The 27,530-nt window shown below is 36.7% G+C and overlaps 1 protein-coding gene across 4 annotated transcripts; it reads left to right on the top strand.

Moving 5' to 3' along the window:
- The first annotated feature begins 987 nt into the window (after positions 1 to 987).
- Positions 988 to 26,480, top strand: LOC115924903 (cell surface glycoprotein 1-like). 4 transcript variants are annotated; one of them, XM_030987728.1, is made up of 12 exons: positions 988 to 1,642; positions 3,962 to 4,007; positions 5,312 to 5,338; positions 11,892 to 11,986; positions 12,443 to 12,574; positions 14,736 to 14,876; positions 15,290 to 15,413; positions 15,852 to 16,050; positions 19,819 to 19,959; positions 20,336 to 20,598; positions 22,089 to 22,127; positions 24,434 to 26,480. In XM_030987728.1, exons 1-12 carry the CDS (start codon positions 1,359 to 1,361, stop codon positions 25,784 to 25,786), a joined length of 2,844 nt encoding a protein of 947 aa, XP_030843588.1. In that variant the 5' UTR covers positions 988 to 1,358; the 3' UTR covers positions 25,787 to 26,480. The 4 variants fall into 4 exon arrangements, with proteins under 4 accessions (XP_030843588.1, XP_030843584.1, XP_030843589.1 ...); XM_030987724.1 differs by having other exon boundaries at positions 15,846 to 16,050; XM_030987729.1 differs by lacking the exon at positions 5,312 to 5,338 and having other exon boundaries at positions 15,846 to 16,050.
- Positions 26,481 to 27,530: the final 1,050 nt, after the last annotated feature.

The following is a 27,530-nucleotide window of genomic DNA, read 5'->3' as shown; positions in this document are numbered from 1 at the left end:
AAATTAAATTAAGTTTGGTTAAAAAATACAAACCATCTATACTCCTTTACTGTTTTTTTTTATAGGGGTGGGAGGGGGGCGAATGCCCCCTGCTCCTCCCCCCCCCCCCCACTTCCGGCGCCTCTGCTTGATATTGCTGTTGCCACTCTCCTCCTCTTTCTCCTTCCTCCTCATCTCTTTCCTCTAACAGATTTCCCCTTTGGTCCCATATTTCTTCGACAGGAGATACACCCTCGACGAACACTATGAACAGAGTGAGGCTTTATAACCGTTAAAACTCAAAAATTGCATAAATTGTGTACGTACACCTTACGAGCACCTTACGAACTTCTTACGAACGCCAGGAGTCATTCGTACGAATACCACAAGAATCTCCGATCGTAAGGCGTTCTTACGAACGCCGTAAGAGCCCTCTATGAACAACTTGAGGCGTTCTTACGGTCATCGTAATAATTTGAAGCTTCTAAAATTGTCCCTCGACCCTACGAAATGTACAAAGATCTTGCGTGGTTCTTACGATGTAATTACGGCGTTCGTACTGCCGCCTTACGAAGAGAGGGTTTCGTACGATGTTAAAAAAAATCTTGGACAAGACCATCGACCAATCTGCGTTCTTACGAACGGTCTACGAACGGTCTACGAGCGCTTGTTTCGTACGGCCGCCTTAAGAAGATCTTAAGAAATGGTCTGAAAATCGTTCGTACGGCGTTCGTAGCAGCCCGTAAGGGTATTTGTGACCAAGGCATTAGTCAAACAAAAGTATAGTTTATTGGGCAAAAGACAGCTTGATTTAGTTTGTATACTCGGCCTATTGTTGAGAACAAGAGTGCGTGCGATACAGCTCACATCCATCGGCTTGTCAGCTCTTCAATACGGTTACTATGGACAACATAGATGTTGACACGCACGCTTTGTAAACAGGTCGTCCCATCATGCATTGCTGACGTACTCTCGCGATCAATTCATGCACGCAACAAAACTGCCGCAAGAACACAAGAAACCACGACAAACCGCAAACAAAACTAAAATATTTTCGACCTGCAATGAGTGAGAAAGACAAACACATTTGAAAAAATCTTCATCAAGAATATGAAACAGCAAGATGCAGTTAAGATGTTCACCAGAACTGGTGATGTTTGATGTTTGCAGAGGTGTTCCGAAGAAGCTCGAGAAGTGAGAGTGAGTTTGCACATGTTACAGGACCCTGCTCTACAGGCGGGCGTAGTTCATCGATCGCCGCTGAAGTTAATTGCTGCTGAATGTGAAGAGATCCGATCCGAGGCACTAACCTAGAGTCTACAACTTTTTAATTTTTTCTGTCGGCCAAATTAGTGGTCGTTCAGACTTTAATTTTCACCATGGCATCTGGGACAACTCTTCAATCAACGCCAGCCAAAAGCATATATGTGTATCGGAATGGAGATACGAACTTTCAGTGCAAAAAGGTTGTTGTCAACCCACGTCAAGTTAAAAACTGGGACTCATTTATTGAGCTCGTCACAGCAAGAGTGAAGGCGAGAAATGGTGGGGCAGTGAGACGAGTGTTTACACCAACTGGCAGGAATACAATTTCGGACTTAGGAGGCATTGAAAATAACCATTTCTATGTTGCAGCTGGTGCTGAAGGGTTCAAGAGACACCAGTAAGTATTCAGCCTCTACTCTAGTCCTAGAGTCAAGTACTAAGTAGTCTAGTGATAAAGTTAGTCATGCTAGTAGAAGATCAGGCCATACTGAAGTCGGAACGCAAGTTTGACAAAGTCAAAATTGATGTCAGTTGATTTTTCGGCGCTTGTTCAGAAACCTATCCAAAATTTGACCTGTAACAAGTGTAAGTAACGCCGGCGTGGAGATACCCTAGACCCTCTAAAACATACCCAAAACCCTAGCCTAGATCTAGGTCTAAATGTCCAAATAAAGATCATGAGTTAAAACTTAAAATTTGTTATGTTTATTACCTGTTTTGTGTCAATTTTATTTTTATTTTTGGAGTATTTTTCAGGAAAACGTTGATATAGTAGATCTATACACTTTTTCACAGGTTTCACTGCAAACCCCTACACAAGACAAGTGCATACAGATGGTGGGTTGCGGACGGGTGCGCGCCTGTGTGAAGTTATCTACCGTAATGTCTCAGATCCTCTTTTAGAGAAAACTTAACCCCGATTTTTCCAACACCAAAATTTATACTCGTACATCCAAGTGCAGGGTTTACATGTACATTTAGGAGTCCAGACAACTTGCCACAAAGACAGCTTGACACAATACCCTGGACAAATCGCCACGGTCGAGTTGTCCAGGGTGGGGTGCCTTTTTGAACAGCTCGTCACACTTTTCCCCCTCATGATTTCTATCCCTCACTGTGTTTATAAAAGAATAATGAATACATAAAATGACAATTTCATCTAAGATGAGGGATTTTAGATCTAGAAATCATGAGGGGAAAAAAGTGTGGCGAGCTGTCCGAAAAGGCACCCCACCCTGGACAACTCGCCGTAGCGAGTTGTCCAGGGTATTGTGGCGAGATGTCCAGGGTATTGTGTCGAGTTGTCCAGGGCGAGTTGTCTGAAATTCATACTACTGATGTAGTCTAGATACTTTTTACAAATTCAAATTTGGCGGAAATGGACAAAGTTTAAAACTTTAAATATGTTAGGGCTATGGTTTTTTCTTGTTTAAAATATTGTTTTCGGAGTAGTTCCTTCTTTTTTAAAACATTTTGCTAGGCGGTAGTTACCGCTCAGTGTTTCCACTCCAGTCCTTTATACTGGCCAACCCTGGTAGGCCTATATATTTCTTTTTAGTACAGTAGTTAAAATTTTGGTCAGATGCATGTGGTTTGAGCTGTAAAACTAAAGGGCCCTGTACTATAAAGATATACTGGTCCATTATGTACAATGTACATGTAGGTTTATATTATTTTGTAGATTTCTAGTTCAGAAAAAAGGTCGAGCAAATAAAAATTGATTAGATTTCCATGCTTTTGTCAGATGTGTTACATTTATTGACACATGTACATGTACGTGTAGTTACATTGAATACGTTGCATATATGAAAAAAGTTTGATTAATGTTTATGAAGAACGATAAGAAACTGAATTACATCCCATGGAAAATCCTACAATTTTCTCTTAAAGATCATCTTTCAAAATGATTTTTTGCTAGGATATTCGAGGAGCAAGGCTCAGCAAGCCTTTGTTGGCCCTTTTGCTTCCCATTTTTAAATTGAATTCCTTTTCACTAATTAATAATACTTTTACTTCAATACAGTGAATTGGAGAAAAAAATTGTGTGTACTTAAATTTGATGTGAGAAAACTTTACAAAATTCCAAGTCTTGTTCCTGTACATGTACAGTTAACAACTAAATCATCCATACCCTTGGTAAAATTGATGTTTTTTATGTTTTTTGTAACTCGAGAATGACAGGTGCACTGGTTTAATTAAGGCCTTTGTTTAAATACCTTTAGATGTAACATTGATCTCAAGAACGTAAATCTGGACAAATCAAATTTTCATATCCTTGAAAAAATATGAAATGAAACTTGGTAAGGGTATGAATAATTTAGTTGTTATTTTAATGTTAACTGTCTGTACATGTACAGTACATGTCATGTATGTAGGAATTTCATCTTCAACATCTAAAACAAAATTTTGGCTGGTTGATATACTTTCATACATTTATTTGTATACAATATCTTCATACTGTAAGTACAATACATGTGTTGTCAATTGGGACAAACTTCATGTACAATACCCCTTTGGTCATTTATAATGTGCAATCGATCTAGAACACAATTATGAGGCACACTACAGTATATATTAGAATTAAATCTTGAAAATATAATTGTCTTACAAAATCTCTTATTAATCATGGAATTCTGAAGATTTTATTTGTGTAATTGTAAATTATGGCAATGTCTAATTCAGTATAATTTTTTATTCCTCTCTCTTTTTCTATCAGGTACAATAAAATCACAACTTTAACTCCACAAAAGACCAGATTATCGGTAAGTTTGCTCAATTGTAACAATTATTATGACTCATGTCAAGTGCTGCTGTGAGAAAGTACACATCAGAAAGAAAAGCATGCATCTTTCATGCAATCACAAACTTTTCATTTTTATTTTCTGCATCACATTTGCAGTTTTTATTTGGAACACACATATTACTCTTAGTTCCTACTTGTTTTGAACAGAAAGAACAGACTTTTTTCATCACCGTTCCATCCTCAGTTTAAAGGAAATCGTACCCCAAAGAATAAGTGAAAGTATGCTGAAAGATGAATTTGATTCCTTCCTATTAATCTACCTACAATATTCCATACAAAAATGTATGCGAGATATACAAGTACATGCATGAATGAAGAAATTCTTTACATGATGTAATGTCTTTCGGCGTGACATGGATGCAGTCATTTTCTTGATAATGTGACATACACTGTACATGTAGTTTACCAGCCAAACTTGTACATGTCATGGATCATGCTTTCAAGCTCTAATTGGGGAGACACTTTAATTCAGGAACATTTAACCTATGCTATTCAATGAGGGAAATCATAGCTTATCTAAGATTTGGTGAAAATGTTTAAGAGGGGGAAATTATAACTCCTTTATTTACAAAATTACAAAATTAAAGCAGTTGACCAATCTAATTCATATACATGTCACCCCAAAAGTGCATCAACAATGCAATTTTTCAATCTGACAACTATTATTACAAAATATAGTGAATGAAATATTTCAGCACCACACACACTTGGGAAGAAAGTAATAAAGTATCCATAAATTTGGATATGTTTACTTGATAAAGGACTCCACTCAGTACGTCACATTATAAAGAAAATGGACATGCCCATGTAGTGCTGAGAAACTTGTGATTACCGGTATGCTTTATTAAGAATAACTTGCTTTACATCTCTCATACACGTTGGTGGGGAATCTTTTATGATTGATAGGCAAGAACAGGTACATCTCTCACAATAACTTCACTTATTTCTTGGTGCAAGGTTTCCTTTCAAGTTTGACTCGTAATGTGAAAAAAATCCTAGTCTAATTAATTGTCTGTTTGGAGCCCGAAGCGTATTTTGTAACTTTAACACAAAGTTAAGGTTTTTCTGGCTCTGAACATTTTTTTTTTTATTTGACATTTGTTTTTGCATGGATTTGAATATTTATGTTTGGTGAATGAAATCGTATTCAATTTCAAAATTTGGGTAGCACAAGAATAGACAAAATTAAAATATGGCTCCCAATTTATGGGAAATTATGATTAATTATAAAACCAAGATTTTGATTTAATTCATCGTTTGCAGAGTGACCCACTAGATCCAGCTGTAAAGGTATGTTTGAAGTTGTCTCAGTGTGTGGTGGTGTATGGAACATTAATTAACTGCAAAAAATGAAAAAAGGGCATAAAAAGGTTGCTTAAATATACGTGTTAACCCCTGTGCAATGCATGTTGTCCATTTCTGTTGCTATGTGTATGTAAAGTATATGTGTCACCATCAACTAATTCATATTCATATACATGTACAGTGTAGAGTAAATAAAAAGTAACAATGCATCAGATTCTTCACTTGACTTATCAAATATAAATTCACCTTTGTACACACGCGTGTGCCAATTCTCTTCATATCTCTAATGCAAATAGTAATAGCACTCATCCGACGTAAACCATGTTGCCAAGCGACGTGTAAACAGTATGATTTCTATAAAACTTCCTTTTTCTTTCATGAGAGATATATCCTTGATCTACGAGTTTATTCACTGTATTTGTGGGGGGTCTCCAGTAGCCTAGAGTCTCCGGTCATACAAATATGACACTGACACAGCTGAAATGAATTGGCTTTGAGAAGATAAGCTTTGTGTGTGTATTATATATTGCATACTGACTATTTGCAAGAAATTGTAAAGATTTATACAAATCTGTAAAAATAATGGAATACAGGTGTACATGTACCTCAATAGTTTAACAACTTTACGATTGAGATTTATGGAAGGTTGCAGGGCACTTGATTTTGGTGGAATGGGTTTTTATTTATTTAGTTTATTATTTTATATCATGAAACAGATCTTCATATCATAGTTCACTCTTAATATCATTCATACAACATTAACATTTTGTTGCAAATTGAGTAACTGACCCTTTTAAAAAAAAAAAGAATTGTAGACTGTGTTTACATTTAGCATGGCCAGAAATATACATACTAGTTTATTCTTTTCTCCAAAATGAATATACATGTACATACTTGTATATTCTTATCTCCAAAATGTTGTTTCAAATTGTATTTCTAGAGAGCTTTTATCAATCTGATCAATGCCTGACAGGCCTTTAAAGCAAAATTGCATGTTCTTTGATCTCTCCATTTTAAACACTTTGAATATTTTGTCATGGTATAGATCATTAGCAAACAAGTCCTTGTGTTCCAACCTCAAAAAACATAACATGTACAGTTGTACGTCATCTGTGTTTTTGCATAACAATGCCCCCCCCCCCCACCCCCAGGAAACATTTACATTGTAGAAGAGATTGCTTTCACTGATATGTTTTCCATGTCATTCCCTTTCATTCCCCTTCAATAGACATGTTGAAATGGTCACCAAGACTACTAATGCATATACAGTATACACCGTCTTTACCCTTAGTTACTCATGTGTATACCCATTAGTTTAGTATACTGTACATTTTCAAGATGCATGATGCCAGGATACATTATCGATAAGCTTGTAGAGCCGATGCACTTTTAAGTGTACCCGAGATTGTTTGGATTGAGATTAAAACAAAAATCACTTTAATTAATTAGCACTATAATGACAAAAAGGTGACTTCCACGAACCAGTATTTGATTTTTAACTAATTGAATTGGTTGCACTATGATTGTGTAAAGTGTACTAATTAATGTACATACAGAAGGAGGCATATTTAGTAATGTACATGTGTAAATTTGTTAGTGGTGGTCCATTTCACATTCACATTTAGTGTAAATGTTAGGTTCACATAAATCTTATTTACTTGCTTTTGGGGTTTTCTAATAGAAAAATGGAGGCATTACTGAATGAAATTATTAAACGAGGCATATCTAGACAAACATTCAGTCATTTGTACCCGTGCATTGTAGACCTCTACAAATGTATATATTTTTATTAAATATAGAGATAGTCTGTAGATCTGATGCATAGAGAGAGCTCTTGTACAAGCATGTACGTTATAGAAAAGATACAAGTGTGAGTACTTTGATACATGAATGACTGCCTCACACTTTACAATAAGTTTCAGGGATACGTGTACAATGTACATGTACATAGGTCTTTTAAATCTTGTAAAAATCTGTTAAGTTACACATACACATTAACCTCCATATACCTATACACCTGTAGACAAGTTAATGTCCGTATAAAAGCAAAGCAAATGGCGCAATTTTTAAAGTTACCTGTAGAAAGTACCGAAAATGTAGACATATTAAAATAAATATGTAGGAATAACAATGTGATTTTCCATTACATCTTGGCATGCATGCATGTAATTAAAGGTACACAAGTGACTCGAGTATGCCATTAGATCCAGTGGCACCAGCATTATTACCCCCATTACAACCGCCCGCTTTAGTAACTGGTCACTAAGGTGCCATCGATTATTTTGTTTTCTTCCTCCAATCCACTTTCTTTTGAATGAATCCACTTCTCCTTCAATTCTTCTCCCTGCATTGTCTGCTCTTCTCACCAATAGCTATAAGACCCTGATTGCTGCAGCTCCGGTGTGCTTTTGTTGTGTTATTGATCCGAAAGTTACACAGGAGCTAAGAATAACGCTGTGTATCTATAGTAGTGGATGCAAATAACATAAGAGCCCAATTGAGCTCCGCCGTGCTACTTACCTGTACATTTGTGTCACTGAGCTTTTTCAAATATTGAAACTTCTTGAAGTGCACACATGAAGGTGCTAGTATCAATAGAATACCTATTGAATTTGTATCAATCCAATTGTTTTGTGTGTATATTTTGATAATACAGAGCTGTAATCATAAAGAAAATGATCAGGAGGGAAGATTCTGCCAAAACATTTGAGAGGAAAAAGTATTAAAAAACTACAGCAAACTATAATTTTTCTAAACATTCTTTGACAGTTTTTATAGATAGAATTTTTGTTACATGAAATGCATTCAGAACAACCATCAGATTACAAATATCACTCTTTTAGAGGCTGTAAATTCTCACATGAATGTAAGATATTGAGTACTATCCTGGTATAAATCAGACTTTGTTTTAAAAATCCATATTCCAAGTCAATCTACCTCTTTGATTATATTGTCATTGTTGTGTTGTGAGGCAGAAAAATACCCCATAATTTGATATCCGTCATGATTTTACTCAACCTTTATCCAAGGCCATGACCAGTACAGCGATTTCATTGAGTAGTGAATCAATGATTTAATCAATACTCAATCAATATTCCCATAAATGTCGGTAGTTGCAGTGCCTATTACTCCCTTCCGCTTCCAGTTTTACTGAGATGAAATTAAATACATGTACTGTATACACTGTAATGTGTGGTATATAGAGAGTCTGTACTTTCTTTTTTTCATGCACTGTAGGACAAGCATTTGCATTTGAAGGACAAGCACAAGAATATGATAGTTCTAGATTTGACTGATATGAATTTATTAATCTAAATTAAAGGCAAAGTAATCTTTTCAATTCAATTCAATTCAAGGTATTTTATTCACTCATTGTACATGTAGCCTGCAAAGACTAAATTTCAAATGAATTTACAGAATTTAAAATATTAAAAGGCATCATACAAATTAAGAATTATCATACACTAACACTGTACACAATATTCTAGAAATACATATAAATACAAATGAAAGGAACTACATGTACATGTATACAAGTATAACAATAACATCTAAATATTGCTTCCAAAAAAAAATTGGGAATTAAAATGTAAATATTATCCACTTTTCATCAAAATTTAAAGGCTTATAAATATATCTTGGTCAAAAGCCAACAATTTCTTTACATAAATTTTGTGCTAAAATAATTCTAATATGAATAGGCCTATATTGTATTATACAAATTGACTGCTACCAATTTCAGTTCAATTTCATTAAAATAACTGCAATTCACTAATGGACTTTAAGTGATCTATGAACCACATTTTTATCAAGAGATTAAGATAAAACTTGGTTCTAATCCCTCAATGTCAATAGCTGATCTGTTTTCAACTGGAGGGCTAAGTACTGAGCAACCAAACAAGGCCGGTAATTTGCACCAATGCAGATTATTTTTTTTATGTGTACATTAGTTGCCTGTCTGGTCTTTTGACAAATTTGTGAATACTACCTGTATTTGACCAACATGTCTACAAAGATTGATTTAGTTACCATCGTAAATCTAAAATATTTATAAACCATACCCATATTGGTTAGGATTTACACCTTTAATAACAAATGTTGTTTTCTAAGTTTTCTGGTGTATGAAACTGATTGTTCACTTAAGTTTTTGAAATAGGGGATGAACTAAGAACTGATTTTTTTTCTTGACAGCGTTCCAGCTTTAAGATAATAATAAATTATGGTAATAGTGGGTTCTTGTATATACATGTAGCACTCATGTCTGTCAGACTTGACACTCCTGGCGCTCTCGATTGCTTTAGCACGGCTGCCATTATGGCGCTTTAGCATTTCAAGGAATTAATTTCTGCCAGGTACCCATTTACATCACCTGAGTTGAGTGAGGCAATGTAGATTTATCAACCATCCTGTCTTATGGCAGTGAATTAAAGTAAATGATTCAATATTGATGGCAGGTGATTTTTCTTGAATGAAGTTGACTAGGGCAAGGTCTCTTCTTTTGAAATTTCATACTAAGAAGGTCAAGAAATATTCAGCCTTCCCTGGAAAGCAGCATGTGACATCCTGCTGAAAAGCTGCAATATCCCTTATAAAAAAGTACCATGGTAACCATGTTTTTTTTTGGACAAATTACCATCCACCATGGTAACCATTAAACCATGGTTACTATGGTGGATGGTAATTTGGAAACCCAAAAATTATTACCATGGTTCTTTTTTATAAGGCTATAGAAATCAAAATTGAGTCAAAGTTCTTTCCCTTATAGGCTTACATTGTACTTGTTATGTCCTAGTCTTTTAGTTTTACCATGAGTGTAATGATTTGTTTGCAGTTATTAGCATGGGCCATTCATGATAAATTATAAGAGAGAATGGCCCTTTGGCTGTTTCATTGAAAAGAAACTGCTCAAAATCAGGGAAGGAAAATATAACATAGCTTCAACTATCAAACTAAAGCTCTGTCATGTGTACATGATAACTAAAGCAAATCAATCAAGAAAATCTTGTAACGGTTCATTTTCATCGCGATCTGAAATGTACATGTACATGCACAATTTGTACCCCCCCCCCCACCCCTCTTTTACCCAGTTTAGACTTTAGATAGTATGTGTTAGGTTTCCCCAAGTTATATTTATTTATCTATATTTTGTTTGTTTATTTATTTTGATTTACAGTACATGTATTCCCAGTATCAGAGATCAAGAACTTTCAAAACCCCTACAAGTTTAAATATTATTTTATCTTTCATCAAAATACCCCTACAGAAACTTTCCTTTCAAACTTTATGATGCATGCCAACCAATTTTTGTCCTCACAGTAATATGAATGAAGATGAAAAGGATCAAAGTAAGACACTCAAATATAACACGTAGATGTACGTGTCCCTGAGCGTCAATCATGAAGTTGATTTGTAGAAATAATTGGCAATTATTCTGCAAATTAGTGCGCAGATGTGCCGGACACCACCGCATTGTGCCGTGGTGATGATCATTGTTACACTTGCCAATATAATGAGCTTTCGCTAAGCCATGACAATCTCAAGAGACTTTGAGATGTGGGTATAATGCAGTCATTCAGACATTATGTTTTGTGCCATATTTGGTAGGAGGTTTTTATAATTTCGTAGCTCTCATTCTGGCGCTGCAGTTCTGTGCCATATTTGATAGGAGGTTCTTATAATTTCATAGCTCTTATGCTGGCGCTGCAGTAATGGATGCTTGGGTTTATAACACGGGAAAGGGAGAGATTGAGGTGTGTTGATTTATTGATTTATAAAGCAAAGGACATTTTTATCAGTTATATTTATTGTGATATGCAGTTGACCAATATGGCGTTGTGGAGTGTGCAGTTGTCATTTGTTATTATGGGATAATGGAGCTTTGAGAAATTTACAATCTATGCTTTGTGTTGTTTCATTGTTTATTCACATTTGTCATATACAGTTGTACATGTACATGTACAAGTAACTGTGTAATAATCCTCTGTGTTGGGTCAGTTTGGTGTATTGGATGTACTACTGGTGTTATTGTTGATGTCACATGTGATGTACAATACATGTACATACACTGCCTTAGAAAGAAAATTTTAGGGCAAATATCAATGTTTTTATTGTGTGCTTTAAGATTTGTCTTAAAATTCAAGATGGTGTACATCAAATCTGAATGTACAGTAGATTAGGTGCCTTCCTCAGGAATGCAAGAATAGAAAATATATATACAAAACACATTTTCATAGGAATATGTTCACTAATTTTGTTATTGTATATTACCGGTAAGTGAAATATATATTTTGTCTGAAGTTTACATGGACATGTACATCTGGAAACTTCATGCTGTTGAAAAACATACATGTACATGTATAATGTACATGCATATGAACAAATGATTCATTAAAAGCATTTTGAGCTTAATACCCAAACATTTCCAAGGGATTTCAAGCAGGGAATATTGATCTACAGTACCTGTACATTATTACTAGATTCATATCAGATATTCCTCTTATAATCATTTTCCAAATTGTATCCTTTTCTTTGTATTCAGCTTCCACCTATCATCAGACCAGTCAAGCATAGTAGACTCAAAGTTTCAGCAAGATGTAAAAGAGCAGCTATAGCAGTTGGTAGCAAAGTTATCTAGTAAGTACAAATTAAACCACCATCTCTTTTTTGTCTCCCTCTCTCTCTCTCTCTGTCTCTTTCTGCCTCTCTCTTTTCTCTCTCTGTCTCTCTGTCTCTCTCTTTCTCTCTCTCTCTTTCACTCTCTTGTGACTATAGTAGTTGCTAATTACAGTATTTTTATGAATGTTATCATTTTTTTTTCTCTGTCTCTCCCTCTTTCTCTAAATATACATGTACAAAATATGTTGTCCATTGTATGGTCAATATTATAATACTAGTCTCTGGATTACTATTCTTTATCATACTTTTTATATAAATAAAACCTGAATAAATGAAGAAAGGAAATACATGTACATGTTTGTCTATATTCATTCTTCTTCTACATGTACATGTACAATGCTCATTGCTATTGCAGAACTAATCAAAGTATCTGTCTTTTTATTAATTATTTCTAATTTTCTCATTTATTTTCAGCGTCTTTCGGAATGGAGATGCCAACAGTCCAGCTGTCAAAATCCTCTTCACAAAGTTCATGCTCAAGAACTATGATGTCGTCTTAAACGAGGTCACGCGGAAGGTCAACATCATGACAGGGGCTGTTTGGAAGTAAGCATTCCATTTTGTTATGCCTAAAGTGTAAACAAGCAGTCTTAGCTTGCAAACATCAGGCATGACATGACTTCCATTCTAGTTTGTATATTTACATGTACATGTGTAATACTCTATGATGTTATTGATTACATTTTTCATGTTATAGCCAAGTGTTGCTGTGATCTACTGTACATGTATCTCTCCCTGCCCCACCCTTCTACATGTATCTCTCTCTGTCTCTTTCCTGCTTTTCTATTTGTTGTTATATTTTTTGTGATTTACATGTATCTCCTGCTACCCCTTCTCTCTCTCTCTCTCTCTCTCTCTCTCTTTATCTCTCTTTATCTTTCTCTCTTTCTCTCTTTATCTTTCTCTCTTTCTATCTCTTTCTATCTCTCTCACTTTATATGCATCTATCTGTCCCCTTTGTTTCTTTGTTATCCTCTTCATTTCTTGCTAAGATGAGGCAAATACTTACAGGGAGGTGATAGTAAAAGAATGAAGAAAATATCCATTTGTAACAAGAGTAATGACCCAGATATAATACTGAGAGAGTGAGAAAAGGAAAGCATATTGGCTTGATCAGCTGGCGTAGGGCCGGGGAGAGTGTGAATGTGCCATATATCTCAAGCAAAACTGATGACCGCCTCACACTTAGGTCCTCCTGTGTATTCCCCTGCTAGTCACCCCACGTTGGTTCCTCTAACGGAAGCCCTGGTCACCTGCTCTGCAGTGGCATCTCAATAGAAACCTTTAGCGCCATTGAATATATGATCCTTGCATCGGAGCTCCCTTTCTTCAATCCTTCCATCTTTCTTTATTAATTCATGACTGTTGCAGTTGCTACAATGCTAATTATAGCACCAGTGCAGATATATTATTCTCAATATCTCTCTTTCTTTATTTGCCTGTTACGAGGGCAACAGGCACAAACACTTTATGGAAAGATAAGATTAAAAAGAGATTTAGAAAAGGGAGTATGTACATATAGGAGTTATTTCTCAGAAAGCAGCAGCAGGGGCGTACGCAGGGGGGGGGGGGGGTTTGTGGGTTCAAACCCCCCCCCCCTTTGGTATTTTTATGTGTGTAAACCCCCCTAAAAAAACTAAAACCCCCCCCCCCTTTGTTTTTTTTTGTTTTTGTTTTTTTAAATTTAAAAAAAAAAAAAAAAAAAAAAAATTATGCCCACGGCTAACGTAAAGTGACCTTACCCCCCCCCCCACCCCCGACGAAAAAAAATGTCAAATTTTCAAATTTCGAGACCCCCCCCAAAAAAATGTCCGCTTACCCCCCCCCCCCCCCCCCCACTGAGCGACTTTTCGGCCGGCGCGATTTTCAAATTTTCGGGAGCAAAATATTTTGGGTCAGATTTTAAAACCCTCCCCCCTTGAAAAAATCCTACGTACGCCCCTGAGCAGCAGTGTCACCATATCTTGAATAAGTTTTTAAGTTTAGATATGTATGCTTTGTGTACTTTGGATACTTTGTGTAATTTTAAAGGATATTTATCTGGCCAAATAGTTTGAAATAGGGTAGGAAATCTAGGAATGCCCTTTGTAGGTCATCCTCTTGAGATGCAGATCAACTTTGACTTTTCATCATTCGGAAGGTCACTTAATGACCATTTATCTTGATTTTCTTACTTTAATATTGAGGGAACGTTTTAATCCAAATTCTTATGTTCAACAAGTCCCTTCAGAATTTACACAAAGGTTCACTTGATTTAGTTCAAGGCCCAAACCACATCATATTTGTTCATAGGGAATATGATGTTAAGAATATGGTTAATGTTTGATGATAATAGACACCCATTATAAACACTCAAACATTTAGGTTAACTTACTCAGTTATATCCTGTTTTAGAGTGTGTAAAGAAATATGTGACACATTTGCTTACCTATTCTCTGCTGCTTTACTGCTCTCTCTATCTGTCTGTCTCTCTCTCTCTCTCTCTCTCCCTCCCTCCCTCTCTCCCTCTCCCCCTCTCTCCCTCTCTCCCTCTCTCTCCCACTTTCCCTTCCATGATGTTCCATCCCTCCCTCCCTCCCTCACTCCCGTCATCACTTCTTTCTTCCCTCCCTATCTCTCTGGCTGTCCCCTCTGTCTACATCTCTCCAACTTTCTCTCTCCACATTGCCATCTTCTCACCGTCTCCATCTGCTTGTCTTTCCTCCAGGCTACATTCACTCGATGGTAGGCAGTTACACGGGCCAGAAGAGTTTGAGGACCATGAATTCTATGTTGCTAGTGGGCGAGAAAACTTTAAGAAGGTCCCTTACCCCAAGGATGGTGTCATTGTATCGCCAAGGGTACTGAGGTAAGATATTTTCCATAACTTTATTTTGTCTTCTTTTTTTTTTTCCTTTGACATTATAAGGAGATAATATTTTTATTTATTCATGTTTATTTGAAAAAGTCTCATTTAATTTTTTTTTTTACTGAGACTGAGAAAAGAAAATGCAAGGTCATTAGCCTTTCACTTACCATTTTAAATACTCTAATGTGTTCAACAAAAGTGTTTAAAGTGTCATTTACGGTAGTTGAAGCAATGAACTTTTTTTGGGGATACATTATATAATATATCATGCCTTCTTTTCGAGGTACTGGTTAAAACTATGGGCCTCTGGGACTCCAATAGTAATATAGTATTGGAGTCTCCTCTTGCCAGTAGGTTTAACCAGAACCTCTCAAGACAGTGTATATTATTTCATTATTATTTCCCGTCCATAGGCCTGCCCTAGTCAGAAGAAGGATAACAAGATTGTCCAAAGACTCCAAAGCATCAAAAGCATCCAAGGAATCAAAAGAATCGCAAGAATCACGAGAATCGAAAGAATCAAAACCCGCTCAAACGGTGAGTCCAGATGGTTATTGGCATCATCCAGTTGTACAGATCATGCACATGAGCTCAACATATATAAGAATGTTGGTATAAAATTAGTGCGTTATAAATTGTTCTTTCCCATTTTATTTCTGTTTACTTCTATAGTCTTGCAGTCAAAGCCAAGTTTAATGCTCTTTGAAATGGATTTTACAAAAGTGCTCACATAGTATGATTGTATTGTTTGAACAAATGTCAAATATGTTATCAAATTGAATGGAAGAAAATAAATGTATATTTGAATTGAATTGAATTGAATAAAATTGAAAGTAATGACGTAACTGTTTTCCCCTGAAAAGGGCTGAACAGTGCCATGCAACCATAGCATAGAGTAGAGATGTCGATATATCCGACATACTGGTAGACATTCCTGTATCGATTCTCTGTTATCTTTCCTTTTGACAGGAGCAGAAAAAATCCAAGCCCTCAAAACCATCCAAACCATCTAAGCCATCAAAGTCATCACAGCCGACCCCACCGAAGATCAAGAAGGAGAAGAGCCCAGAGCAGAAGGAGGCTGAGGAGGTGTTCCATCACAAACCCACCATGGTGAAGAGGAGCCGAGAGAGGGATCAACAACAGAAGGAGAATGCCTTGGATTACAGCGATGGTAAGTTAGATTCCATCTTTGTTTATTTAAACGAACTCCTAATAAGGCCCACCTTTATTAGCCAAATTTTTAACATAGACCTGTCATTCCGCTCCAGAGGCATTTACCCGATCACATATAACTCAGTTTAGTCGTCATTGAAGATGCGAATAGCAGGCTTTTACACTGTTGTGATATTAGTTTGAGCTGTTAACCCAAGCGAACAAGAATTTTTTGTGAAGTAGTCTGCTGTCAAAGCCAATTAGCAGACTAATTCACTGGTGAAGACACATTTGGATCGTAATTGCTCTAAAACTCAAGCTGATTCCTCTATCAATTCGGGCTTTGCTGAGCTCCAGCTAATTGAGACCTGGAAAATCAAACTCCTGACTACAGTATGTGTATCTAAGCTTGAGCTTGTTCAGGATTTAATGGGCAAGCAACTTGAGAGAGTGCTGTGTTATGCGATATCTTCATTAGTTATTTTGTAAGTCTTGTATCGGGTCATGTCGGTATGACTTAACATTGATAAAAATCAGTCTTTATTTGTTTTATTTCATTTACTATAAAGTTAAATCCCCTTCAGTTACAGGTAAGTTCAGCAATCTATTTTGCATTGTTATTTGAACGACTGCTATCAAATCATCTATAGCAAGGTCAGTGCTGACATCTAGAATTATATTCCCTAGCTGCTCTGTTTAATTTATTTGCATCTCTGATGCTAGGATGTAGTCTCCCTACATCCTTGTTGCCATGTAGATCATTTGTTTACAGAAATGTAATATGTGTAAACTGTAGCTGAATAGTGGCCTATTATGCCTAATGTGGATGACCTTGCCTATATTAGCATATATGTGCTTATTGCTGCTTTGTAGTCGGTGCCATTTGTCACGTCAATAGATAATTGATAAAGTTCCATTCACCCTTCGTGATTATTGGTTGGGGTGTTGTTGCCGTGACATTAATCGCCCCCGTTCCTTATTAATTTTCTCCTCGCGGACATTTACCCGTCGCCCAGTTGCGCACACTCAATCAAAATGATTAGGCATTTCCTCCAATAGAAATTACTGGTAATAAAACAGCTATTATAATATTTTTTAATCTCAAATGTTTCATTTGAATGATGATGTTTACCCAATTATAAGTTCAATCCAACTTGGCCTTGTGAAAAAAGAGATGATTGAAATGCACTTGGTTTCATGACATCATTTGTTTTCCATTGTTTCTCAATTATGCTAGGCAGATGATAATTGCACTCAAGGCACAATAATTTGTTTGTGTTTTGGTCCTGAAAAACCATATGTATTAAAAGTGTCTCTCTTATACATTGGTCATAGGAGGAACATAAGGTATCCATTCAGTCCCTCGCTTTCCATTACAAATTTAATGACTGGAAAAGTTTGCAGCAGTGATGATTTAAAGATAGAGCATAGACCAGGAGCATTGACAGTTGGAGGATTTTCTTTCTCCCTGTGTGTGAATGTGTGTGAATTATACATTTGTGACTACAATATATGAAGGAGGAGGCATTAGTTAGAGATGGCACTTCAGCATTATCTATCCAACTACGAGTACGGTCAGTTGCTTACGTTGTGCTTTCTGGTTCGAGTGTACAAGCTGCAATGTGATTGGTTGAATGATGTCACATGACTGCTAATTTTCTCATTGTGTGCAAGACAATGTCATCGAAATGTCTCGCATAATTAGTGTCAGAGTTTGTTGACACAAAGTTTAAATGAAGATGCAATTAAATTTGCATTTGCTAAGATCTTTCTTACGTAAATGGAGAAGCACTTTTCTCTTTGATTGTGATATTGTTTAAATGTTATGCAAATGATATTCTCCATTACCACAATGCTAATTAGCTTTTTTGTTTGTAAACAACTTCAGCTCTCCGTATTTTGCAGGAACTCTTGTCATACAGTATGATCAATGCATTTAGATTGAGCAATGTCAATGTGTGTTTCTGTCCCTTGCGAGCTTTAGTTAACATACTTGTCAAGTTGCAATTTATTGTAATAGTAGTAGTTGTAGCTGACAATTTATTGGGTGAACTGTTATGTGTAATATTTTTATAATTCAATTACAAGTAATGTAAATATTTGTAATTACCGGTAGTCTGTATTTGTTTTAAATATATTTTGTAGGTTCATGTACATGTACATGTATGTGTAGATAACAAATATACATTGTAGCCCTGTGCATATCAGGTAGTTGTTTTGGGGTCTTTCTTTCTATTCTTTTAGTGATGAATAATTTCCTCCTTCAACACTGTATTTCTGTTCTCTTGGTCTTGGTCACTCCCTGATAACAAAGAAAGAACAGTGTTATTATTAATCAAATTTAAGGATACAGGGCATTGTAATTTGTTTCATGAAACCGTCATACCTGTAAGTACATGTCGGCAGACTTGTGCTTGTGACAGTGTCATGAAACGTCGCCTGGGAGTTGGAAGCAAGCCCTTTTACTTTTGTCTATTAAATGTACATGTACCATATCCATGTTATCAATTCAAATAGTTGTATGTATGCCTAATAATGTTAGACACATACAATTAGACACCATTCCCTAATCATCGTCCATTGGCCTTGGACTCATGTATTTGTTTAACATGCTTTTAATCCAGTTACTCTGAATGTTTTGACAGTATGCAATTGACTGAGAGACAACACACTAAGCACTATAATAATTTCATTGCTCATTGCCTTGGAGCATGTAGGCTTCCAGACTAATTGCTATTAGCTGATGGGTCCAATCATCCATGCATATAATGAGAATATGATCAATAGCAAATCATGAGATTAAAAGTGTCTGGATTATTAATACTGTTTCTATATTTTGTACATGAAAGTCTGATCAAACCGCTGCTGTTGCCTAGCTGTAATAATAACAAAATAAATAATTGGTTCTTGTATAGCGCATGTCACATTATAACATCTCTATGCGGCACTTCCAAGAGTTTGGAAATTAATACCCCAGTTTTAGCTTGGCTGCCATGACGGCGCTCTAGCATTTCAAGGAATTTATTCCTGCCAGGTACCCATTTACCTTGATCACCTGGGTCGAGTATAGATTTTGTTCGTTCGTGTCTCCTTAGATCAAGATTAATGTATCTTGATCTAAGGAGTAGTTGCTACAACCAGCAGTGTCAGACACGTTGCCCCAGGGTGCGAGATAGGACTTTTGTAGCATGCCCCCATTTAAACCAATTATACAATAACAATTAACATTACATTTAATTAAAAGTATGAAACTATTAAATTTACTCTCATGTTACGTGAACAAATATATATATATATTATGAATCAATTGATTTGGTCGATCCAGTTCGATGGCAAAAACACGGCACTACTAGACAGAGATCCTAATAATAACAGAGCTTGGTCTTATTGCTCTGTTCGCCGGCAGTTTGAGGATATGGAATCCCGTGGCACATTACTCACAAGAGTTCTAACAAGCCAAGCTTATACAGAGCCTATAATAAGTAATGTTGTGCATGTACCACAATATGTAGATTAATGTCTTGCCAAAGGACATACCTGTAAGTGCCGCGGCGGGATGTTCATGTCTGAATGTCTTGATTTCTTGACACCCTGTTTCATGACAATTCATAATACACCTTAATATAAACCATACACTTGACACCCTAATTGCTATAGATGCAGAAGGGGTGTTTGAGACAATTTCTTATATTCAGACGATTCAAAGTTGACTTTAACATCCTTGATCATGAAGTCTCCTGAGTACACCTTACACTTAACACCCTCCCTCTCTCTCTTTCTCCTGTAGATCCAGAAGGTGTCTTCAAGGCCAAAGAAGAAAGGAACGAGACCAAGGGAGCAGCCGAGGTCCAAGATACCGTTGAGACTGCCATCGACCTTCCCATCGACCAGGTGGCTGCTGAGGAAGTGGAGGAAGAAGAAGACCTTGGTAAATATTAATTCTTATTAAGTCTTATGTTATGCAATTTTATGCAATTTACCTGTAAAATGGAGACTGGCCGGAATGCTCCTCAGGGAGTGGAGAATGTGCATACATTGTGTGCGGGTAAGCCTGAATCCGATGACCGGGGTAATAATATATCTGTGAAGCGCTTTAATAGACACATCGATGTATCGGGCGCTACATAAAAGCGGAATATTATTATTATTTTGATATAAACCATACTCGAGTGGAAATATGAGTAACAAAGGAATAATAGAATTTTAGAGGAGCACAGGTCACTTGTTTATCTTGAGGTTTTTTTCTCCATGTATTCCTGCCCTCGTCACTTGAGTAATATTACCCCTTTTTCTGTCCTTCCTAGATCTGGGGGATAATGAGGATGATAAGCCAGAGCCACCCAAGGAGTCCGTGGACCTCGTCGGGAGGATGCTGGAAGACGATGAGGTACCGGAAGCTATCCCCGACGATGCCCCACCCACTGTGGATGAGGATGATAATGTGGTGGTCAATGGTGGTGATGATGATGAGGGTGGTGATGTTGGTGTCGGTGATGATGTAGGTGCTGGAGCACAGGAGGAGAAAGCAGGAGGAGGAGCCAAGGAAGAGAAGAACGAGGAGGACCAGGTGGGTTCTTTGGAAACCTTTTAAAGGCATCTTCATATTTAACCCGTCACCATCCTTTAGCCACTTATTTCCCCATCTTCATTTGTCTTTCAAAACAGAATAACCCAGTAGCAACAGAAATTGATTCTGTATGTCTTTCAATCTTTGAATTGATCCTCTTTTTTATCATAAATTTTTTTGTTTAAATCTCAATTTGGAAAGATTGGAAAGAATTTCCATTTTAAGTTCTCTTTGAATGAAGTGTAATGGTAGAGGCATGGATGTATGTTGTGTTACGGGTCTTTAGGTTATCTCATTTCCTTTTCTTTTTAAAATCCTTTCAGAGTGCAAAACATCAGATAAGATTACTGTACATGCGGAAAAAACTAACTGAGATGGCTTATTTTCAGTTTTTGAAATACTCCCATAAATATTCAATTCAAAGTAAAAGTGAATAGTAAACACAGAAAGTAAAAGTATTATAATTTTATCTGAACATCTGAGCAAACATCTATTCTGTATAAAGTTGTTCACACTGTAGGTCCCTCCTCCTTTCTCCACCTTTCTGGCGATTTTAACCAACTAGTTGCTGTGGTAATATAGTAATAACAGTTCCTTTGTAACCATCTTGCTAGGTAACAAAGCTCTAGGGGTGCAACAGAACCCCGCTTACGGCCCCCTTCTTCCACCCAGCGAAGGTACTCAATAAGTTTGGTCTTTAATCATCCATTATGTGGTCCTCATTTGCACTAACATGCATGGAACAAGCATTCATCAATTGGATCCCAACATGGATTGATAACATAACAGAAACATATTTTATGGTCCATGTTAAGCATTGAAAAGCATTTCAAGTTAACGCTCTTTCAGTATGTTTTTTTATGTTCCTACGTGTATCATTGCATGCATGTAATATTTTTTAATAGTTTTTTCATGAAAAGCATGAAAAAATGCACATTATATATCATTTTCCCTGCGGAGAATAAGCTGAAGCAATGAATTCCATTATCTATTTAAGCATAATTTTGATTTAGTTTAATTAGGTAATGTGCAGCTAGTATTTCACTCCAGCTGCATACCAAGGCTTTAAGAGCCTACTTTTTTTCTTATTTTTCCTGCTCTATCATGTTAAAATAGCAAACATTCCCCTTCTATGAAGAAAAATATTTTTTTTAAATCATGTCTATATGCGTTATTAATATCCCCTTACACTTTTGCAATGTGCAGCTAGTCTTTCACTTCGGCTGCGTACTTAAGTCTTTAAGAGCCTTTTTTTCCCGCCTGCTCTATCATAGACAGCAAACATTTGCCTTCTTTAAAAAATAAAAAAAATAAAAAAATAATTTTTCAAAGAGTTATGTCCATAAACGTTAATGATATCCACTTGCACTCTTGCGTGATATGATTTTATTCAAATTTCTGTTACCTTCCATCTTTTTTTTCCTCTCATGGGCTTTTGACTTAAAACCAACCTTTTCCTTCTTTCACGTTGATCGTTTCCATTCGAGCAGCCTAATGCTTTCTTGACTGATGACCTAGGTGAGAATACGGTATGATGACGCCACAGCACGCTTACATTTTATTTCTTTTGACTCACTCCTAACAGGTTTGGATTGGTTGTACGTTTGTTTGTTGCATGGTTTGCCGTGTGGTGGATGGTTGTTTTTAACCCCCTTATACAGTGCGTCCCAGAAAAAACGAAACCGAGAATTATCGATTTTTATCATAACTTAATCACGATTATAATTAATAAATGATACATATGTGTAAAGCTTAGATCCTCCTCTTTCATCTGGTGCAACTCATATGAGGCATATTTCATGCATGAGTGATTAGAATCAATTTGAAGAAAGGGTACCAAAAAGACATTTGGTGGACGGTATGATAAAACATTGATAATTCTCGGTTTCTTTTTTTCTGGGACGCACTGTATATTTAACCCTCTAATGTTCCTTTGACGGCAGTATCAACCATTTGTCAAAATCATCAATTCTTATGCAGCTCTGCTTGTAAAATGTGTTGTAATCATAAGAACATTCAAAAATTATTTATTGAAAAGACATGATTGCTCAATGGATAGGGTTTTGGCCCTTGGTTCAAAATAATGTTCAAGTTTATAACAAATTTTGATTGTTTTATTGTAATACAAATCACCAGGGAATATCTTGGGAGTGTTACCAAAATAAGGTTACCATCTTTTTATGTTAAATCCAAATGGATAACCAGAAAATTGAAGTCGTATTTGAGCAGTCAGATTTATAGGAATTCATATTTTTTGAGAAATTGTTGTTTCTTTCTCTAACCCATTGCTTTCTACAGTATAACAAATTTTGTGTGGCAATACATGTATGTTAATTGTTCATACATTATTACTCTTTTTGCAGTTTTTGTTTTAAAGTCTGTGTTCATGCTGAGATTTCCTTTTCAATTGACCTATATTTTGTGTGTATATCTGAGTGTCTCTTGTCCTAACCGCTTTCTTTATCTATGGAACCTATTCTTTTCTGTGAAGGCTTTCCCCATGTCAGTCAACATGGTCCAACGCTGCAAAAAGTGGATTCTCCGCGTGAGAACACGGCAAAGACCGTCCCAGCTTAGTACTGGAGTATGTTGAATCTCAGTCTCTTATAAGGGGGAGGACCCTAGTATATATAGTCTGGCATTTGTGGACTAAATTTTTGAATATTGCAGTGGATTTACTATAAACCTTGCATACTCTGTCTTATAATAGTTACCTGCAATCTATAACTTGGAAACAATTATCAAGTCTAGAATCTCTGGAAAAAAAACTGATTTATTTATCCAATTGTAGCAATTTGAACATTGATCTTTCACGATGAATGAGAAATGTCCCAATTTTGGGATGTATTAGTCAGGAATCATCCCATGACTTTTCTCCCTCCATGGGCCCGTTTCATAAAACTTGTTATCTATAACAACTGCTAAATTTCTATGACAAATTTGCTCTCAGCCAATCAGATGCCATGATTTAAGTAGCTTATAACAGTAGCTTGTATTATTGATAACAAGTTTTATGAAACGGGCCCCTGTAAGCAGTTTGGGATCATAGTTTAATGAATGATGATTGTTATTTAGCTTTGCATTCCTCTCTTTTTTATAAAACAATTTCATTGCTGTTTTAAATGCAAAATATTTTTATTTTTTCTGTAAGATGCTGTTATATATAACATACATTTACTTTGCAAGATCTGCATGGCTTCATTCAGGATCTTATCTGCTTAATTAAAACTTCTCTTTTTTCTTTTGAATCTGTGATGCATTTCTAACTACCTTGTTACTTGTGTTTTATGACTTAAATTGACGTTAACATGAACTAAATCATATTTTGTCCATATGAGTATGCATTCCATTATTCATACTAATTCATCATTCCATGTTGTGCATTGCTAACAAATTTGTTGTTGCACATCCAATAATGTTTAATGTGCCATAACTCATTTCTCTTTAATTTTATGTCACATTTTTATGTTATTGTTTAAATGATGTGCATTGTGTGATGCTTCATAAACTGTATTTGTTTGAACAGAAAAGGAAAATTTTATTGATTTACGTGCTATAAAATGCCTGTCTTAATATCCGGCCAAATAGACTACCCTTTTTGTACGACTGAAGATGAAATAAGTGCCGGTATGGAAAAGATTTTTAATAATTTCAGTTTAATTTTAGTAAATTTGACAAAATTCCTTTTAGATATCTCCTGTACTACTTATATTAACAATGCAAGATAAAGGCTACAACATGCTGTAATGGTGATTGTTGTGCAGCACAAATAATATGAAAAATATGAATTGGACTGTTATTTAATATAATGTTCCTCTTCTTTTCTACTTTGCAGCATGATGACAACCCAGTCTCCCCTCCCGCTAGAGCCCAATCACCTAATGAAAACAACAACAACAGTGCAGAGAACAGGGATATTCCACCAGAGAATAGGGATGAGCAAGTCATTGAAACTGCAGGGAGCCCTGCACCTTCTGTCAAGCCAGAGAGTTTACCTCCGCCGTCCCCCACCAAGTCTAATGGAAGAGTCGAAACTCCCTTTCAGAACAATAACAAGGGTGCGTTGAGTCGGAAGAGTTCATCTCGGAGTAGGGAGGGTCAGTCGAGAATAAGTCCTCACCCACCTGCCACGAAACGTAGCGTGCCACCTTCTCCTGCGGCAAGCAACAGAAGAAGTGTGACCCCGAAGGAGATCATAAGCAATGATGTAGAAAGTCGACCTCAGAGTCAGAGCGTAGAAGTGGCGGATTCGGCTCCGAGTCCCCAAGCTCCACCCTCCCCCGCTGTGCAAAATGGACAAGTCCAGCTACCTGTTGAGAACGATACCCCAAGACCAGTCAGTGGGGGTGGTCAAAATGTAGAAGCCACTTTAACTCCTCATCCTCCACCCTCAGAACAGAATGCGGCACCCTCCCCCGCGGTGCCAAATGGCCAAGCCCAGTCACCTGTTGAGAACAGTACCCCAAGACCGGTCAGTGGGGATGGTCAACCTCCCAGCAGGGGTGGTCAAGTTGTAGAAGCCACGGTAACTCCTCATCCTCCACCTGCAGACTCAGAGCAGAATGCGGCACTCTCCTTCGATGTCCAAAATGGACCAGCTCAATCACCGGTTCAAAATGTTAGCCCAAGACCAGTCAGTGGGGGTGGTCAAAATGTTGAAGCCACGTCAACTCCTCATCCTCAACCCTCGGAGCGAAATGCGCCACCATCCCCTGCAGCCAGCAATGCACAAGCCCAGTCACCTATTCAGAATGCTAGCCCAAGACCAGTCAGTGGGGACGCTCCACCTGAAAGTGGGGGTGATCAGATCGTTGATTCAGCACCGAGTCCCCACCCACCTGCCTCTGAACGTAATCCCACACCCACTGCCAGCACTGGACCAGCCCAGTCCCCCATCAAAGACACTAGCTCCAGACCTGAAAGCACACATGCTCCTCCAGAAAGCGATGTTGCCCAAGGTGCCACTGCGAGCCCCAACCCGCCCCCCTTAGAACCCAATAAACCTACCTCCCCTAAGGGTGATACTGAACCATCCCAATCGCCTGTTAATCAGGACACTCCACTTGCAAATAAGGATGAACAGGCTATCGATTCTGCAGAGTCCAAAGACAACGAAGCACCCCTGCCTCAGAAGGATGTTGACAATGCCGTAGACACTGAGCCAAGAGAAGGACAAGTGGGCGCATAATATGGATTCATTCTGAAACAAACGATTATTTTTACAAGACTCTTTCTATGAGATATACAGGGCAGCCTATGACAGATTTTAACTTTCTTGTGAACTCAACGATAATGTCTTCATTCCTTCCTCTTCCTTTACGAATCCCCACCACATTCATCGCACTCGATTCCTTCAGTTTCAGCTGCCATTTTCCACCAGTTTTTGTTACATTTATACATTCCATACGTATACTGTTTGCTTACTTGTATTACCATTATAGATTCACAGTCATCCCACCAATCTTTTCTCATCCATCCATTTGTATATAACTTATCACACTCACCTTCCATGTATTCAAAGGAATGGGAAATCCCCATTCCCAGATTTGTCACTATAGAATTTATCTTCACACTGCACACTTATAACCTACAGTGTTCTTGTATTCAAAGTCGTGATCTTTATTTTCTGCATATGTTTTACTCGATTTATCTTGATTCATGGGAATTATGAACCATTGTATAAATATCTTAAATGTATATTTCCTATGAAATCCACTTTCAATCCGATGTATAATAAACCACTTTGTACATTTTGATAACTATATGTATGTGTAGATTTCTTAAGTAAGACATGTATCGTCTTTTTTATGTTGGTGTTTATTGTTGGAAGTGAATAGCTTTACACCTGATAAAGAGACTTGAGAATTGGGATAAACTTACATTGTCTTGCTCAGAATCCCCAAATTCTGTTTTCATGATCAGGTATAAACTTTTTTAAGACAGCCTACAGTGGAAAATAAGTTCAGATTAAAGCTGTACCATGAAATGATCCTTGAAATCCCCCCCCCCCACTTCTTTTTGGATGTGATACATGTATGCATGTAACTGTGCTGTAGCACTCTTTCTTGATCATTTTTCAAATGATACAATTATATCATACAATTATTTCATGTATTGTAGTGAGAGTTTGTTGTCATTGTCATGGCTTAGTTGAAAGCCAATCTATGTTTCATCCACATATTATTGTCTTTCCTGAAGCATTAATATGTCCAGCTCTTCATACTCGTACTTCAAGTTATACAGTACTTCAAAGATGTACTTCAAGTTATACAGTACTGCTATTTTTGCTTTAAATGGTACCAGAAAGATATATCTTACTTCAAAATTGCTTGATCTGTATAATTAATAATGAAATTCACATTACTGAACATGTATTATTGATGTAGTACTACTATTTTCTCAAATGTGTATTCCGGGTGCAGTCTTCTGAAATACATACTCTTTATACCAGGGAGAGACTGAAAAGGACCTCATATAAGATTTAAAACACATGACCCATGTCGGTTTAGAAGAACAAATATGAACGGCAAATACAAGTTTGATACAAGTTCTTGTAATGCATGTGTTCTTTAATAGGCAGTCACAAATAATCTGAACAAATACCACAGGGTTAAAACTGAATGTTCAAAAGGAAGAGTTTTTGAAGATCAAATAAGCAAAGAGATCAGAGTAGACAGCACAGAGGAGCAGTCTGTAGATGCAGAAGAAAGATGATAAGAAAGTAGTTATGACATTAAAGGCAGTAAGTCCCTTTTGCAGACTTGTGCGAGTGTTTAAAATATATCCTTCAGATATCATGTGTGAAATTTTTAAATACTGTAATAAGTTCTGAAACTTAGTAAGAAATGAAATTCTAGTGCTGTTTTTATATTGGCACAGAGATAGCTATTCTCAAATCAACAGATATAACGGTCAAGTATTCAAGTCTAGAA

The sequence above is a fragment of the Strongylocentrotus purpuratus genome, unplaced genomic scaffold, assembly GCF_000002235.5.
Source record: "Strongylocentrotus purpuratus isolate Spur 01 unplaced genomic scaffold, Spur_5.0 spur5_contig_839, whole genome shotgun sequence".
In the NCBI taxonomy this organism is placed as follows: domain Eukaryota; kingdom Metazoa; phylum Echinodermata; class Echinoidea; order Camarodonta; family Strongylocentrotidae; genus Strongylocentrotus; species Strongylocentrotus purpuratus.
This window is presented reverse-complemented; position numbering and strand designations above follow the sequence as displayed.

Coding starts and splice junctions, on each gene's coding strand:
- LOC115924903 (XM_030987724.1), top strand. CDS start 1,359: ATGGCATCTGGGACAACTCTTCAATCAACGCCAGCCAAAAGCATATAT. Junction 5,339..11,891: donor CACTAGATCCAGCTGTAAAG/GTATGTTTGAAG, acceptor CTTTGTATTCAG/CTTCCACCTATCATCAGACC. Junction 19,960..20,335: donor GGAGGAAGAAGAAGACCTTG/GTAAATATTAAT, acceptor TGTCCTTCCTAG/ATCTGGGGGATAATGAGGAT.